Source organism: Schistocerca americana, chromosome 2 (assembly GCF_021461395.2).
Source record: "Schistocerca americana isolate TAMUIC-IGC-003095 chromosome 2, iqSchAmer2.1, whole genome shotgun sequence".
In the NCBI taxonomy this organism is placed as follows: domain Eukaryota; kingdom Metazoa; phylum Arthropoda; class Insecta; order Orthoptera; family Acrididae; genus Schistocerca; species Schistocerca americana.
Genome location: NC_060120.1, coordinates 130,896,764 through 130,914,383, shown reverse-complemented (window position 1 = coordinate 130,914,383; position 17,620 = coordinate 130,896,764). Strand labels below are relative to the sequence as shown.

At 35.4% G+C, this 17,620-nt stretch overlaps 1 protein-coding gene across 2 annotated transcripts in view; it reads left to right on the top strand.

Moving 5' to 3' along the window:
- The window catches only part of LOC124594205 (TBC1 domain family member 20), a 121,374-nt gene that overhangs the window by 35,974 nt on the left and 67,780 nt on the right, over positions 1 to 17,620 (top strand). For both annotated transcript variants that reach the window (XM_047132563.1, XM_047132564.1), the window contains exons 5-6: positions 7,161 to 7,354; positions 11,585 to 11,801. In XM_047132563.1, the coding sequence (XP_046988519.1) occupies positions 7,161 to 7,354; positions 11,585 to 11,801 (411 nt within the window). The remainder of the gene's footprint in view (positions 1 to 7,160; positions 7,355 to 11,584; positions 11,802 to 17,620) is intronic.

Sequence of the window (17,620 nt, the reverse complement as noted above, 5' to 3'; positions counted from 1 at the left end):
TTAAGGTTATGTTATGAGGTTGTCTGCAAAGGCCAAACAATTTATTGTTTCTTTTAGTCTGCCCAGCAGTATGTAGTTATCATCTTTTGATTTTTCTTCCTCCATTTTCCATGCTGTTGTAACTTTTCGAGCACACAGCCGGACAACAATGGTGTAAAAATGTCTCCATGTCTAACTTCTAATACAATGTGGAAGGGACTGGAAGTTGTTCAAAGAAATTTAGCTTTATAAGCTGTGTTTTTAAGAGTTTGTGTAGGTATTTAAAGTTTTTTCCTTTCTACTGTATATTACTTCATGATTTTGAGGACGGAACCTGTAATCTACACTTTCCTTCCTATTTCCATCTATTGTCCACATTAGTATTTCTTGAAGATTTGAGGGGAGCAAAGATTACAATAAACTTTCTAGTTTACTTAGCTTTTCACGTATAGTTGGCTCCAGTTCTTCTTGTCTAGGGGTCTGATTGTTGAAGCTGAAAATTCAAATTTTAGGTCCTCTGGTTGGATTGATCTAAATACATTCGAAGATTGTTGTTGCAGAATTTTTGTTTTTTTGTTAATATATTTTCCCACATTTTAGTATATCAAACAGTCTTCTGATTTTTTACGTTAATAAAGGCAACATTACATTGTTCATACAATATACAAAACTACTTCTGATAACATCAAAGGGTTGCTTATGACTCTCACACTCTCCAGAAATAATCATATTCCAAAGGGCTTACAATGTTTCTTAACAAATCAATTTCGATTAGTTTCTGTTACATTATTACTTTTGAATATTATTTCATGAATGAATCCAGAAATAAACATAGTATCTAGTAAGGTACTGTGTGCTTAATAATAGAAATTTTAAGTGTGCCAATAATTCGTAATTTCAAATGTTTCTAAAAAAAAAGTAATTTTAACTGTACATTCAGAACTAGTACTTAATGATTATAGCATAGAGACTAAAACATTTTATAAAGCAATTAATTTTCATAAATTTTAACTTGAAATATGACATACTGTGTATAAAATTATATGAAAATTTTCAGAAAAGCAACTGAGATAATACTGACCTGTCAAAAATTCGAAAAATAATACTGGTATCCAGAATGAGATTCTCACTGTGCAGCGGAGTGTACACCGATATGAAACTTCGTGGCAGATTAAAACTGTGTGTTGGACCAAGACTCGAACTCGGGACCTTTGCCTTTCGCGGGCAAGTGTTCTACCATCTGAGCTACCCAAGCACGACTCATACCCTGTCCTCACAGCGTTACTTCCGCCAGTACTGGTATCGACAACTATTGTTGAGGAAAAGTAATTATCCTATTACAACATCCCCTCACATAATATGGAAACAATGTGTTTACAATATTTTGTGACCTACTATAAGGTTTGCCAAATGGTGTACAAAATGATACCTAATGATAGAATACACATGTATAAAAGTACCTGATACATAACATTTTACAGAAAAGTAAGATAAATATCTATTATACAAGTCATAATCTATACATATAGGAGGACATGGCATTCAGATATTTAGATCTGTGGGACATTCTGTCACAAGACAAATGATACAAAGTCAAAATACAACATTACAACACTAAACTAAAGAAATAAGTGCAGAGGCAATGTAAAGTACTAGAGTTACAAATCACAAGTTTGCATCTATAAAGTCACACCTTCAGAATCATCAAAAGAGGAAAAAAAAAAAAAAAATCAGAGCCTAAGTGTACAGTGAGTGAGCTGACTCGAAAAACTGAAGATGACAGGTACTGACCAGAAGAATATACTCAGTCACAAGTAGGAGTATAGCACACAGTCAATCAGTGACATAAGCCAGAGTATGTAAGAGTGTGTTGACTCATGAAAAGAGAAAATAATGAAAAAAAATATTAGAACCTGTTCTTATCATGTGGGGACTGACCCATGAATCCCAACCACACTAGGTACACACCAGCAGAAATGTTTTGACACAACAAAATGAATTACATTCATAATCATTTATCAAAAAGTTCAATCATATGTAAAGAATAATTAGAGGAAGCATCTGCCTCAATGAATAGTTGCACACGCCCCTTAAGTACACACGTGCGTGCGCGCGCACACACACACACACACACACACACACACACACACACACACACACACACACACACGACCAGGGGTACCCAAAACACAGTTAAGCATGAGTTTTCACATCTCAAGTTCCAATGAGATACAATAATGCATAACTCAGGATGAATCCAGGTAATCAGAGTCGATGAATCCAGGTAATCAGTCATTAATAGCTTTGAATGATGGCGTAATCGAATAGTATGAGGACCAAAATCAGTGTGTGAAATCAGAAATGCATACATCTTGTTATACACTTGTTCATACAAACTAACCTACATACATAGAAGCCTAGAAGATTCATTTGCAATTAAAAAATATGTACCGAGTGCTGAGAAATTACATTGAAATGTATGACTACTAACCTGACAGTGCCTAATTTTGTCAGATTCCGATAATTATTTACAACATAGTTCATAGAACATACTCTTGAACTTTTTAAGTTTTCACATTTCTGTGTTGAACATAGCAACTCCTCAGTCATAGAACATCAACCCAAGTCTAACAAGATTTAAAGTTACATAATATATTGCGAAGTTAATAGCTCTACTTGAAAAAAATATACATTTATGTGGAATAACACTGTCCATAGCAATGACTTCTTTTCTAAACAAATAGTTCCTTGAAACATTACACAAATAAAAGAATTTTGCATATAGGATAATTGTGGCTAACAATTTACACATTTCAGTCACAAGACTAGTGTAGTTGACAGATGCTTGTGTACATTACCCAGCACCTTTGATCTGTTGAAAGTCGACTTGACCAAGAAGGGTTCAGCCATACAGGAGTGTGGGAGTGGGTCCACCTACATCTTTCAGTTTCCTCCATATATTTCTCGTCACATGCTCAAACGGATAGGTAACTTCCTGTCTAGCTTTCACACCGAATCCTGAAACATTGTTTCAATTGAAAAATGTTTAATCATTTCTGTAAGGTTTTGAACGTCACTACTCACTTCCTTCAGCATCTTTTGAAAATCACATCCTGTTATTTTAAAGTTTAATTATTAATTCTATCAGTTGGGAGGTTTAGGGAAAGGGGTACAGTTTAGAAAAGTAACTCAGAACCCCTGGTCAGGGGAAACTTACCGGGCTGGATGAGAAGGAAAGGTTGATTGTTGGGGACTGCACCAGACAAGAGTGCTTAAAGGTGGAATACAAGGTAATATGCAAGGCAGAGATTACTGCTAAAACATCATGCGTGAGCTAATAAGAGTGAGAAGCTAAGTGCATTGTATGTAACAGAGGTGAGAGGGAGGACAGTGAAAAATAGACAAGAAAGACAATGAAAGAGGTAGAAAACTAAAGTCGTGTGAAGAAAGGAGTAGTTACTGTGAATAAATGCTGAGGTGAAAGGAATTAAAATAAATTAAGGCCAGTTGGGTTGTGAGAACCAAGGACATGTTGTGGTGCTAGTTCCCATCGGTGGAGTTTCTCGAAATTGGTGTCTGGGGGAAGAATCCAGGTCATGCATGTGGTGAAACAGGCACCAAGGTCATGACCGTCATGTTGTACAGCATGTTCTGCAACTGGATATTGTGTGTGGTCTGTATACACTCTCTGCCCATGCCCATTCATCCTGACTGATACTGTTACATTCTGGTGTGCTTGTTGTGGAGCACACTTCCCACTTGGGTGCTCTCATGCTGGCCTACAGTTCCGCAGTGGGTCACCAAATTGAGTGTGAAACCAGCAGAGCTGTGACCTTGAAACTCCACCTGCACGCAGGGTGTCATAGCCGACTGCCCAAGTGTTTGTTTTGATTGTCTGAAGGTCACCACCTAGTGAGGTGGTGTTGACATGCTCAGTTAGTCTTTGAGTATGTTGATGTAAAGTGCTGAACACATTCATATGAGCATTACTATCTTGTCATAAAAATATCAGTACACTGTATTTTCAAGACGGCTCCATTGCTGGTGTGCAATAGCTGGTTCACAGAATGCTAAAGAGTTTGAATTTGCTGCACATTGTTATCGCAGGTCACCAATGTGAATTTCACTCTGGGAAAGGATAAAACCAGACTACAGCACAATTTCAGGTAAAATGCACTTTGTTATTTACATTGGTACAACCAGATATGTATCCATACATGTGTGAAGTTCAGCGTACACCACTCTCCTCTCAAGATATTCCAATTGTGGCTGCTGCAGTGCTGGTCAGAAAGTCTTATCTCCTCTACGTCTGCCACTTGGAAGTCTTCATATGTCTTTGGATTTTAATTTCTAACTTTTATGTTAGCCCTAGGTCTGCATCTTCCACCAGTTCCTCCATACCGATTAACATCATTTGTGCCTTCACTGTTAAGATTTATTAACAAGTGATGTTCATGGTTTTTCCCTTTTCTGATGTGTTTTACTTAACTGAAAGTGAGATAGTCGGACATTGTTGAGAAACCACAAGAAGGTGAAATGATTAATATTTTGCATCAGTGGTCATTGACAACTGTAAGATATTTGAGAAATTTATTGTATGTACAAGTACAACTGATTTTTATTTATTATTGAGCAGCTAGTGTTGGTCTCTGTTGAACCATCTTCAGACATAAAGATGATCCAATATACATCAAAATCGGTTACTAAAATTTTTTATGCAGCTATTTTACAAACAATGAAATTCATAAAATGTGAAATGAGTCAAGGAATACCTTAGCTGAAAGAACAGCTATAACGTGCATCCACATGTTACACCACAGATTAGCTAACGTTATTGACAGTCCTTTGTGTGGTATTGGTCAATGATATTTACCGTTTGTATTTAAAATAACTTTAAAAAAAGTATTCATCTCAGTGTATAGAAAAGGCAAAGCAATTTATTTCATGTTGAGTTCCATGCATCCTTGATAAGAATATTACTACTAAAATATACATAGAGATAATGACAGTAAGAATAATGCATAATGATTTATTAGACTTGCATATCAAAAATAGTCATCTGAGTAGCAAAGTAAAAGTGCTCCAATAATGTTTATACCAATGCTTAAAATTCAGCACATACAACAATGTATACAACAAGGTGTACAAAATTACCACAAAGAGTAAAGATATTTATCCAAAACATGGAGATGTAGATATTTTCTCTTTTTTATCCTTTCTTTTGGTGCAGATTTATTGTGCTGTTTCACTGTTTAGCTTCTGTTTAGTGTACTTAAAAATTGCATCACTGAAATGCAAGAAACTGTATAAAGATTTGCTGAAAGAAAATAATTTTCTGTCTGCAGTAAATGTGGGTGCTTATATTACTATTAAGCTCTCTCACTTACCACAGTTTACTAGCCTAAAATCTAGATGTTATTGTAAGAAGAAATTTTTCTGCTTGTCTGCAGACAACCAAGTAAATATATTTTGAAAGGGTTCATAATTATTTGATAAGATAATATGTTTGATGATTGATAAATTCAAATGCTACATTCTTCACTGCAGATATTATGCTTTAGTATGAACAGTATTCGTAATTCACAACTTTATTTATTAAATTTTTCACTTTGTACTACTTCTTGAACTGAGGTCGTTTTTTTCTTGTTTTCTTCATATTCTTAGACTTATAAACATGTCCTGCAATCTCTTTTATTGCCTTCATAGCACTCATTTTTTTTTTTCTCCATGGTGACCAATGATCTAGCTCTGTTCACTCCACCATCTATCTTGTGATTTAAAATATGTTTGCCCCTTCATGATATATTTGCGACTGTATCATCAATCAGTTAAGTGGATCATTTTTTCTGAAATAACTTTTATCATATTGAAATTGGTTTGTATTTAGATAGCTGCTTTTCTAGTCCAATTTTATCTGTTTGTGGATTGTATGTGATTTAAAGTGTTACACATTACCTGTGCAGTCATCAACATTTTTGAGACACGGAAACACTGTGCACTACTTAGGTTATTGTAGATTAAGTCCAGGAGATTGCTGGGGTGAAATTAGATTTTGCTAAGGAAATTCCATCTGTGGAATGTAATAAACTAGTCCGGATGGGTGATTGAAATCACCCTTGTTGTATAATAAGCACTCTGTTCTCTTGAGTTGTGCTTCAGATAATCCTCAGCAACTGCATCTGGGACATTCCCTTGTCAAACTACTTCTGTCATCATTCCCTGCACAATCCTCCCTCCTCTCCCTCCCCATTCCCCCCCACCCCAATCCCAGATATATACACACAAGTGTATGCATATGACATCCACCATTTTTTCTATTCCTTCTCCGCTCCCCAGTCTTACTTAATTATTAGCTATTTGCACTTTTTGTTTTCTTTGCCTCTTCTAATCCATCTTTACTTCTCACTTTGTGACATCTACTATTTCTTAACTGAATTTGGCTTGCTAATGCACTGTCTTTGACCTCCTACTCTTTTTCCTTCATATTTGTGTACCTTATTCCTCATAATAGGTCTGTTCCTTGCAGCCAGGGACATGAGTGACTTGCGTCCCCATCTTCCAAAATTGCAACCTCTATCAATCTAATCCTTTTCCCTCCAAAAGGAAGGATCATGTCATCCTGAAAGTTAAGTGTTGTGTTGTATTAAAATGTTTCTATTGACAGTACTGTGATTTGCACATTCTAAAGGTAAGTGTTGACAAAACTTCAGTTGTTGTTTTAATGATTTTCTGTATTGAATATGTAGTTGATGTTTTAAAAATTAACTTGATGTTCACTTCTGATAATACTTTGTGAATGAATATAAAAAATTCCAGTTCTACTATGGTTAAGATTCTGCATTAAACATGATACCCTTCTGAAACTAGTTTAATGGAAAACGTTCTCACATTTGAGTAAGGCAAAGGCAGTTGCACACATAAGACCATCACTAGTAGAGGAAGGTTTCGTTCAAACTAACTTTGAGGTTGATGATAGCTTTTACTTTGTACTGTGGAAACTCATTGGAAGATGGGTGTAACTGCTTATAAAAATGTTCAGGTATTGAGACACAGGGAAATCTCTCTTCATAAACAATTTATTGAGCACCAGCTACAATCCCAAAGTTCCCATGAGCTGAAAGAATTGTAATTTATGCAGTATACTAGAGATATAAACATAAACAATGATTTGTTTGTTTCAGGGTTATCATGATGTTGCAGTGACATTCCTTCTTGTTGTGGGAGAATCTGTTGCATTTAAAATAATGGAGAAGCTCTCTACTACTCATCTCAAAGATTGTATGGCAGCAACTATGGAAAAAACTTCCTATTTGCTCAATTATATATATCCTCTAATCCAGAGGTTGCACCCATCACTATGTGATTATTTGGAGAGGTACATTTGCTTTATATAACTTTATCTGTACGCACAGAGAGAAGAATGCAGTTTGATACGTATGTTTTTTGTTAGAGTATTTGCTGTATACATTTTCACCGATTGCAGTTACTAAATGCTATGAAAGCGTCCACATGGAAATTTTACGAAATTCCAGAGTAGATTGATAAAGATTATGATTAACTTTCAAATTTTTCAGTGGGTTCAGATTTCCTTATTAGTTTCTAAATGATAATGGCAATAATATTTTTACTTATCCACTTACTTCTCCTACTTCACTTACAATCTGTGGAATATATTTGAAACATTGTATGTTTTTATATAAAATATTTATCCTGCCTTATAATTTTCTGTTGGTTTCACCTCCAGAAGAATCACAGCATGGGTGTATGGAATTAACACACACACACACCACACACACACACACACACACACACACACACACACACACACACTTACAAAACCTCCACGGTGGCTGTATCTTCAGAACTAATATTCATTAAAACTGCATACAGTAATTAACATAGCAAATCTAATATTTTCAAATTTGACATTGGCAGTTGTCCCTCTATTATAAAACTAGCTGTTACCTGTGGTGCTTCGCTTGCATATCAGTAGTGTTGTTATGATGAGTGGTGGTAAGTAATCTAAGAATTTTACAAGATGTCTGTGTGTATAGTGATGTAGAGATGTGTATGAAAAAGCTTTCCCGTGCCAGTATGTAGGTACATAATGAATGTGTTTCTATTTGCTGTATGTGGAATCTGAAAGCATGCATTATGTTTCCTAATTATATTTACGAAAAGTGCCTCAATTCTTTACATTTATGCAGAAGTAGAATTTTTAGGGGTTTGTCTTTCTCACCTAGTACTGAATGTGACATTTTGCCTCCAGAGAAACACATACCAACCGTTTCTCCCTTCCATTTTAATGTGTTGTGTTGCCTACATTTATGATCCACCCCCATGACTAATTTCTGATTAATATAGTCTCTCAATAGATCATAATCAAACGTAGCCTCACCAAAAGCCTTTCACATTCTACAAGTAAAGGTACGACTCTGTCATACAACCTTTAAATGACACCATCGTTGTGAGTCTTCAAGCATCTTAGAAGTTGTAAGAGACACCAGACACTCAGCTGTAAAATGTGACAGGTTTTTGACTATTCTAACATCTCTGTAGCTCTTAAGACAATCTGATGTTCTGCATCCAAGTTCCAAGCAGACAGGAGGCTGCTCTGAGCTTTGTTGGATTCGAGTAACTTTTACAGCTTGAGCTCTGTTAGAAGTACACACCAAATGAAACTTTAAGTCTGCGTGGCATATAGTAACAGTTTTAAATATGGCTCTTGGGCTTACCCTCCAATTTTATTGTTGTATCTCCGCTAAAACTCTCCATCTATGCCATGTGGTGTAAGAACTCAATATCATAAACCACACACCATAACATTGGATTAGCACTGTTATGGAATAAGCTATAGACACTCAGAATGCCAATCGTTGCGTCAGCGTCATCTCCATCATAGTCACATATACAATATTTAAAAATGTTAATAATACTCGAAAAGATTTTTAAGTAGCCATTGCTCTTCCTTGGGATTCAAGCTTTCTTCATAGCAGATATCATAGGTATCGGTTCAATGGTAGAATCATGAAAACTTAACAGAGTGAGATACTTTCCCAATTAATAATACTAGCATTAATATGGAAGTGTGGATTACACGTGTTGGGATTTGAATAAGCATTGTGCTGATTGTGTTGAATAATATTACATCGGCGTATCAACCAAAAAGTATTTTCACAAGTATGATAATTTCAAAAGTGAAAGAGTAAATAGCTTTCTCAATGAGTAAATACTTTTCCTTAATTTGCTTAATATTCTTCAAATCAATAAATATCTTGTAATGCACACTTCATAAAGTAGTCTTTCTTCTTCATCAGGGTTCAAGCTGTCTCATACCAAATTTCATGGATATCTTTGTAGTCATGAAAAAATAAGAGACAGAGTTACTTTCGCATTTATAATATTAGTATGGAAGTGTGGATTGACATGGATTAAACATGCTGAGGATTGTAAAAGTATTGTGTTCTAGCTGTTACCCATGGCTCTCATATCAGTAAAGTCAAGTGAAATGAAATGAAATGTGTATGTGTCCCTTTATTGGTTGAGAAACCCTGGTTGCTTGGTGCATGTCTTCTTTCTTTTTTTTTATGCCAGTGCGGTGACTTGCACATTGATGATGATAAAATGTTGATGAGGACAACGCACACATCCCGACATGAGCAAAAAAGAAAGTGTTGTGAACTGCAACTGGGAACCAGTGATCATTAAACAGCATTCCTGATCACATGACCACTAACTGTTCTTGCAAAATAGAGCACAACAAAGAAGTTGTGAGATGTGTGATGCTCAGTGGTTAAAGTGTCATGGATTTGTGATTGATATTGGTATGGGAGTATAGATTAAATACATAAAAGTTTGTATAAATATTGTATTTGTTACTTTGAATTGTATGATATAGAACATATCAAACAATAAAAGTGTTTTCAAAAATAGATAAAATTCAAAAGTCAAAGAGTTATTAGCTTTTTCAAAGAGTAATTATTGTTCCATATTTTGCGTTATAGTTTACAAATCAATGAATGTTATACTACACACTTTTTAAGGTCACCTGTGTTCTTCATCAGTGTTCAAGCTATCTTAATACCAAATTTTATCAAAATCAGGTCAGCAGTTTTGTCATGAAAGCATAACAGACAGAGTTACTTTTGCATTTAGAATATTTGTATGGTTGGTCTGGGAATGAATAAACAGGCAACTCACTAACCAAACAAAATATTTTATACAGTTTTTGTGTCAGGGAAGTGAATCTGTTGTTGAAAGCTTGACATTATTTCAAGGAGAAGAAACACTCAAGAAATGAATTATTACATCTGTCATTACAGTCTGCTGTCACACTAATTTTCTCAATGAAGGGGTAATCACTGTGAAAATGAGTGACAGTAACTGCAATAAAATACAGTCATGACCCTTAGTCTATCTTTTGTTTTGGACGTTTTATGACACAAATCACATTTTTTTATTTTTAAATTAGTGTTAAACATCATTTTAATATTCAGATTTAATACTTTGCCCAGTTAAAATCAAGTTCAGAGTGATGCAGGGAAATACTGGGATGTCTCGCCACATGATTTCAGAATATTCATCCCAAGACATTAAAATAAGCTTGATGTGAGACAAATTAACATCCACCATGCTGATTTGATATGTCACACAGAGCAAGGTGGCATTCAAGAGGATGATGGTTCGAACTCATGTCAGGCCATTCAGTTTTAAGTTTTCCATGATTTGTCTAGATCACTCAATGCAAATGCCGGGATGGTTCCTTTGAAAGGGCACGGCTGATTTCTTTTTCCTTATCTAATCTGAGCTTGTGCTCAGTTCCTAATGACCACATTGTTGATATGATGATTAACATTAATCTCCTCCTCCTCCTCCAATGTGTCACTAATCACTTAACACATCATTAGCAGGTTTTTGTGGAAACATGACTCACCGGCAAAGCAGCTTCCAGAAAACACCATTGAATTTCTTCATTACAGAGCCTGAATTTACTTGTGACTTCATATCTGACTTGGAAAAATGTTTATCAGTAAATGGTCTCTAGTTTGATTAGTAACAGTTTTTACTCATTGAAGTAAATTTAAAGTTTTACTACCAGGTACAGTTCACCACAGTTTGATGATGCAAGAAAATATTGGCTACTGAAGCATTTTGTAATGTTGATACGGAACTTTCTGGCGGATGTTATAATGTCGTCTTGTTGCCTATTTACATATTTAATATCAAAGAAGATAAAATTGTCCCCTCAACAGGACCAGCATTTGGTATACTGGTTTGAAGTTTTGTGTACTGAAAAAAGAGAAATAAGGAATAAAAAGGGCATTGGGTCAACCATTGTAATATTTGAGAATGCAAGCTTTCTTGGTGAACTCTGTTGATTGAGTTCTTCTCAAGTTATCAGCTGAATGGCAGTGTCCTCTTCAAGCAATGTGTGAATGTTTCCTTCTATTTCTCTTTAGGGTGAACTTTGCCTGAACGTGATGAGTAGGAAGCGCATTAAAACATTGCTTCAAGATGACACTGCTTCAGATTACCTGATTTGTATGACTGCGACATTGTTACACAGAAGAGCAGTGCTGAATTATAGTTCACTTACTATTTTCAGGTCAGAAGTAGGAACAATGTTTTGCTTGCCTTGGTTTCTAACTTGGTATGGCCACAATTTAAATAAATATCAAGATGTGGTTCGGCTGTATGATTTCTTCCTTGCATCACCACCACTAACACCATTATATCTGGCAGCAGAGATTGTAGTATATCGGCAAGATGAGATATTTGCAGTGGACTGTGACATGCCCAGTATCCACTCACTTTTGTCACAGGTATGCTATCATGTCTTTCAAGGCAAAATTATGTATTCCAAATTGAAAGTGTAAATATTTATTCTTCATTTCCTTAAGCAATAACTCTAACGTAATATATAAGGGATTAATAGAAGATAATTTGCTCTTCATCCTTGTTCAGACTGCTCTAAGTAATACACTGAAATGAGTCACTTAAAACTTATTTTGCAATTAATATTAGCTGCAGGAAAAATGTTACCATGTCCTTTGTTCTTTTCTTAGTTGACTGATTAAATCTGACTAAAATATTTAGTATTTTCTCTCCATTAACGTATGTTGTCTGTAAGATGTGCTTAAACACTGTTAGTATTAAAACTGAGTTCTATTTGTAGAAAATTGTTGCAGAGGCAAGTTCCAAACGTTTGCAAAATTAAGAAAACTTTGACAAACAATAGTAGAAGGTATTCTGCAAAAATTCATGATAAGGCCTAGATATAATTAATACTGCTGCCAATAATAGCAAAAATTAACCTAACAATGGAAATTCCAAGTTCGAATACCCACAATATAAAGAAAATATTGGTTGCAGCTCACTGTAAAGATGAAGAGTTACAGACACTTACACATTAGCTTGCGGGGTCAAAGCCTTCTTCAAGGACAGTGACATAACATTTTTATTATGTGACAGATTATATTGATTTTCTTGAATACTTAGACTTGTATCAATCAATTATAATTAGACAATTGCAGAGGCTGGCTGTGGACCTTGTCAATTTGTGGTGGCTTGAGTGCTTCATTGATACAGGTGCCCATATAGTAGGTGCAACTGTACTGGAGGGCTATCTGTGGAAAGGCCACACAAACATGTGGTTCCTGAAGAGGGTGGCAACCTTTCTGTAGTTGCAGAGGCAACAGTAAGATTTTGGGTCTATTGAGCTGACCATGTAATGTTAATGAACATGACATTGCTGTGCTAATACTGCAAATAACTGAAAGCAAGAAAAAACTATAGCTGTTATTTTTCCGGCGGGCTGCAGCTCTTCCACATGGCTAAATGATGATGGCATCTTCATAGTTAAAATATTCTAGAGGTAAAATAGTAGTCCATTCAGTTTTTCAGACAGGACTACTTGGGAGGATGTCATCATTGGAGGGGGTGGGAGGGGGCTGCATTTGAGACATCAGAGCATGGAATTTTAGATCACTTAACAGAGATGTTATAGAATTTAAAAAGGGAAGTGAATATTTTGAAGTTAGATTAGTGGGACTTAGCAAAGTGCGGTGCCTGGATGGAACGGAATTATCATGTGGATACAGAGTTATAAATACATAAACAAATAAGGGTAAAGCAGGAGTAAGATAATGAATAAGAAAAGAGAAATGAGAGAAAGACGCTATGATGAGCATAGTGAACGTATTATCATAGCCAAGCCAGACATAAAGCCATCGCTCGACACAGTAGGACAGGTTTATATGCCAACTATCTCTGCAGATGATGAAGACATTGAAAGAATGTAGAATGAGGTAAAAGAAATTTCACATGAGGTTGAGGGAGAGGAAAATGTAATTGTGATGGGGATCTGGAATTTGTTAGTAGGAGAAGGAAGAGGAGGAAATGTAGTAGGAGACTGTAGTAGGAGACTGTAGTAGGAGACTGTAGTAGGAGAAGGTAGTAGGAGAAGGTGAACTGGTAGAAAGGAATGAAAGAGGAACCCACCTGGTACAATTTTGCACATAGCATTGTTTAATCATTGCTAACACTTGATTTAAGAATCATGTAAGAAGGCTGTATGTGTGAAAGAGACCGAGACAATTGAAGAGTTTTGAATCAATTATATAATGGTAAGGCAGAAATATGAAACCATTTTAAACTGTAAGACATTTCCAGAGGCAGATGTGGACTACGGTCATAATTTATTTGTTATGAACTGTGTGATGAAACTTAAGAAACTGCAAAAAAAAAAAAAAAAAAAAAAAAAAAATAATAATAATAATCAAGAAGATGAGATCTGGATAAGTTGAAAGAACCAGAGATCATTGAGAGTTTGAGAAGGAGCAGTAGGCAATGTCTGACTGAAATAGGGAAAGGAGATGAATGATTCACGTTGATGGATGAAATAATGAAGGTAGCAGAGGATCGTGTAGGTAAAAAGACAAAACCTGATAGAAAATGTTGGATAAATTGAAAAATACTGAATTTAATTGACAAATGGAGAAAATATAAAAATGCAGCAAATGACACTGGCAAAAAGGAATGCAGATAACTAGACATGAAATTGGCAGGAAGTGTGAAATGGCTAAACAGGAATGGCTGTAGAACCATGGATATGTAGAGGAAAGATAGATGCTGCTATAGGAAGATTTAAGAGACTTTTGAGAAAAAAGAAGCACCTTGTGAATATCAAGAGCTCAGCTGGAAAGCCAGTACTAAAAGAAAAGAAATCTTAAGGTGGAAGGAATATATGTAGGTCTACGTAAGGGGAACAAACTTCAACACAATATTGTAGAAAGAAAAGTAGTAGTAGTAGGTGAAGATGAAACTGTAGATATGATACCGCAAAGAAGATTTAATAGAACACTGAAAGATCTACGTTGAAACAAAGCCCCTGGAGTAGACAACATTTCCTCAGTATTATTGAGATCCTTGGGAGAGCCAGCCATGACAAAACTATTCCACCTGGTGTATAAGATACGTGAGGTGGACGAAATACCTGCAGACTTCAAAACGATTGTAATAATTCCAGTTCCAAAGAAAGCAGGTGCTGATAGGTGTAGATTTTACCAAACTATCAGTTAATAAGTCATGATTGTGTAACACCGACTTGAATTATTTATAGACGTCTGGAGAATCCGCTGGAAGCCGACCTCAGGGAGAGTCAGATCAGTTTTTGGAGAAATGTAAGACTCGACAAGCTGTGCTGATCCTATGACTGAAAGAAAGGCAAACCTATGTTTATAGCATATGTAGACTTAGAGACACCTTTTGGCAATTTAGATTGGAATACACTGTTTACACTGTTTGAAATTCTGAAGATAGCAGTAATAAAACACGTGGAGCAAAATGTTGAAGTCTGTACAGAAACAAGACTGCAGTTATGTTAGTCAAAGGACGTGAAAGGGAAGCAGTAATTGAGAAGGGGTTGAAACAGTATAACATAGCAAGCAGGAACCAACCCATCAACTATGACTGCATTCCTGTAAAGATTAGTTTTTTTTCCTCTACTCATTTTTCAACTTTCATCTAGTTCTCTGTTTATGCTCATACAGTATGTGTCAGAATCTTTCAAAACTAATTAGACTGTGCTTTATAGTAGGTTTATTATTCAGACTATAGTTTTCAATATGCAGTATGTATAATTTTATGGGAAACCCTCTTAATTAAAAGTAATTGATAGTTGAAATTATGACTATAGTCGATAATGCTAATTTGGACTGAGCTAATAGATAGTTTTAGATATAATGACACTACTCATTTGAAAGACTGGCATCCAAACTTTAGAGTAAAATGTTTCGATTTAACTAAAATTTGTTATCTTACCAGATAATTAGTATTAAAGTTCACACACACCAAAAATTTCTATTTCAAATTTAGCCATTTTTCTTGTTAAGTTCCAGCTTTTGCCACTATAATCTTATTACTCAAATTTTCTGGGACTGAATGACACCTATCATTAATTAAGAATTTGCTTAATTTATTATGATTTCCAGGGTGGCAGTTGTACTTGTAAATTGTTAATTTCCAACATTGACACTGTAAATAGTTCTGTAAAATTTTGTGCTCTTCTTACTAACTACATACTCTGTAAACTAAGTTATTGTTGAACCATGTAATCCATTCCAGTCAGTATAATCTAACCCATCAGCTTTTCAAACCATTATGAAGTTTCCGAAGTACAAAAATGTTCATATGCCAGTCTTTATAAGGCCAAAGACATTCCAAAATCTTCATTGGTGACAGGCAAGCAATCGCGTAAGATCATGTAGTAAAGTCTGTCTGTTTCTAATCATTATAATACTAACTTATCTGTGAAAATCTGGCTTAGTGGCAACATCGTGTATCAAGTTTTCACAGTAAAATTCATGCTTAGCTTGCACTATGGTTAACATTTGTGTAACAAGTCAGTGTAAGATGTCAGTAATAAGTATATGTTTGTCACCAGTATTTGCTCATTGTATTTGTGGGACTTCAGGCATTAAGTGCAGACTAAAGATTAGCAGGCAGGTAACTACATACCAGTCATAGCCTGCCTCCTTTGTTATTCAGTCTGTGCTTTGAGAATGTGATAAAGGAAACCAGGGAACAATGATGAGAAGGAATAAAAGTTCAGGGAGAAGAAATAAAAACATTGATGTTTGCTGACGACACTTTAATTCTGTTGGAGGCAGAAAGGACTGGAAACAGCAATGTAACAGAGTGGATGATGTCTTGAAAAAAAGTTAAAAGATGAATGTCAAAGGGTAGGGGAATGAAGTCAGATTAAATCAGGCAATGCTGAGGAAAGTATATAAGGAAACAGGATACTAAAAGTAGCAGATAAGTTTTGCCATTTGGGCAGCAAAATAACCACAACGGCTGAAGCAGAGAGACTATAAAATGCGGGCTGGCTCTAATAAGGAAGGCAGTTCTGAAAAAGAGGGATCTGTTAACATCAAATGTAAATTTAAGTGTTAGGAAGCCTTTTCTGAAGGTTTTTGTCTAGAGTGAAGCCTTCCACAGAAGTGAAATGTGGACAAAAAGCCATTCAAGAAAGAAGAGGATGTAAGCTTTTGAAATGTGGTGCTGTAGATGGGTAGATCATGTAACTAACGAGCAGGTACTGGATCAGGCTTGGGAGAAAAGAAATAGAAATCTATGGTACAACTGGACTAAAAGAAGGGATCAGTTCATAGAACACATTTGGAGGCATCAAGGAATTGTCACTTTGATATTGGTGGTAGATATTGGGGATGTTGTGGGGGGGGGGGGGGGGGGATGTAAAAATTGTAGGGTGAGCCCAAGAAACATAGTAAGCAGGTTCAGTTGGATGTAGGTTTCAGTAATTGTTCGGAGATCAAAAGGCTTGCACAGGATATAATGTTATGAAAAGCTGCATCAAACCAGTCTACAAACTAACAACTACGACAAGAACAAGAAAAACGAGAACAAAATGCATGGGGGAGATTGTTAATAGTTGTTAGCTTCTAAGAACAGGAGTTGTGATTTTCGTGTATTGATATTACTCATGCTTATCGTGGTTTTTTTTTCTGATTCTTGAGCATATAAAAATTCTCAATTAAGCTTTAGGAAAAAAAGAGATCTATACCATATCATCTTCTGGATATGTAGTTGCTAAGCCATTCCATTGTCTTCGTGACTATATTCATTGTACTGGATGATATTTATATTTTAAATGCTAAACTGCAACTTAAGTGTTCATATTGAGCCGCAAGTTCCTTGTGTAAACAAGTTCTTGACTAATATATTTTGTATTTTCCTTGGCAAAATGAATTTAGTTTTTTCATAATAATTGTAAATGTTACAATAAAATTTTGTATTGGGACGTAACTACTTTCCCAGAAGAACAGATAGAGGGGTAGTGTCCCATATGTTGTTTTTTCTTGACCACATAAGAAATAAATGTTGGATAAAAGGAGAAAAAGAGAAAAATTATGTGTAACAGGAAAAAGCTCATGTAGCTAATTATAAGCAATATAATAAAATTATGATTTACTCTTTGAATCAGTTCAGGAAGAAAAACAAACTGTATTGGGGTCTGTTAATACATGGCAGAATTCTGACGGTTAATTCTTTCTCATAAATGTCGTAGAAGGAATGGTTAATTAAAAAAAAGTTGAACACAAAGGGTCCATGGTATTGA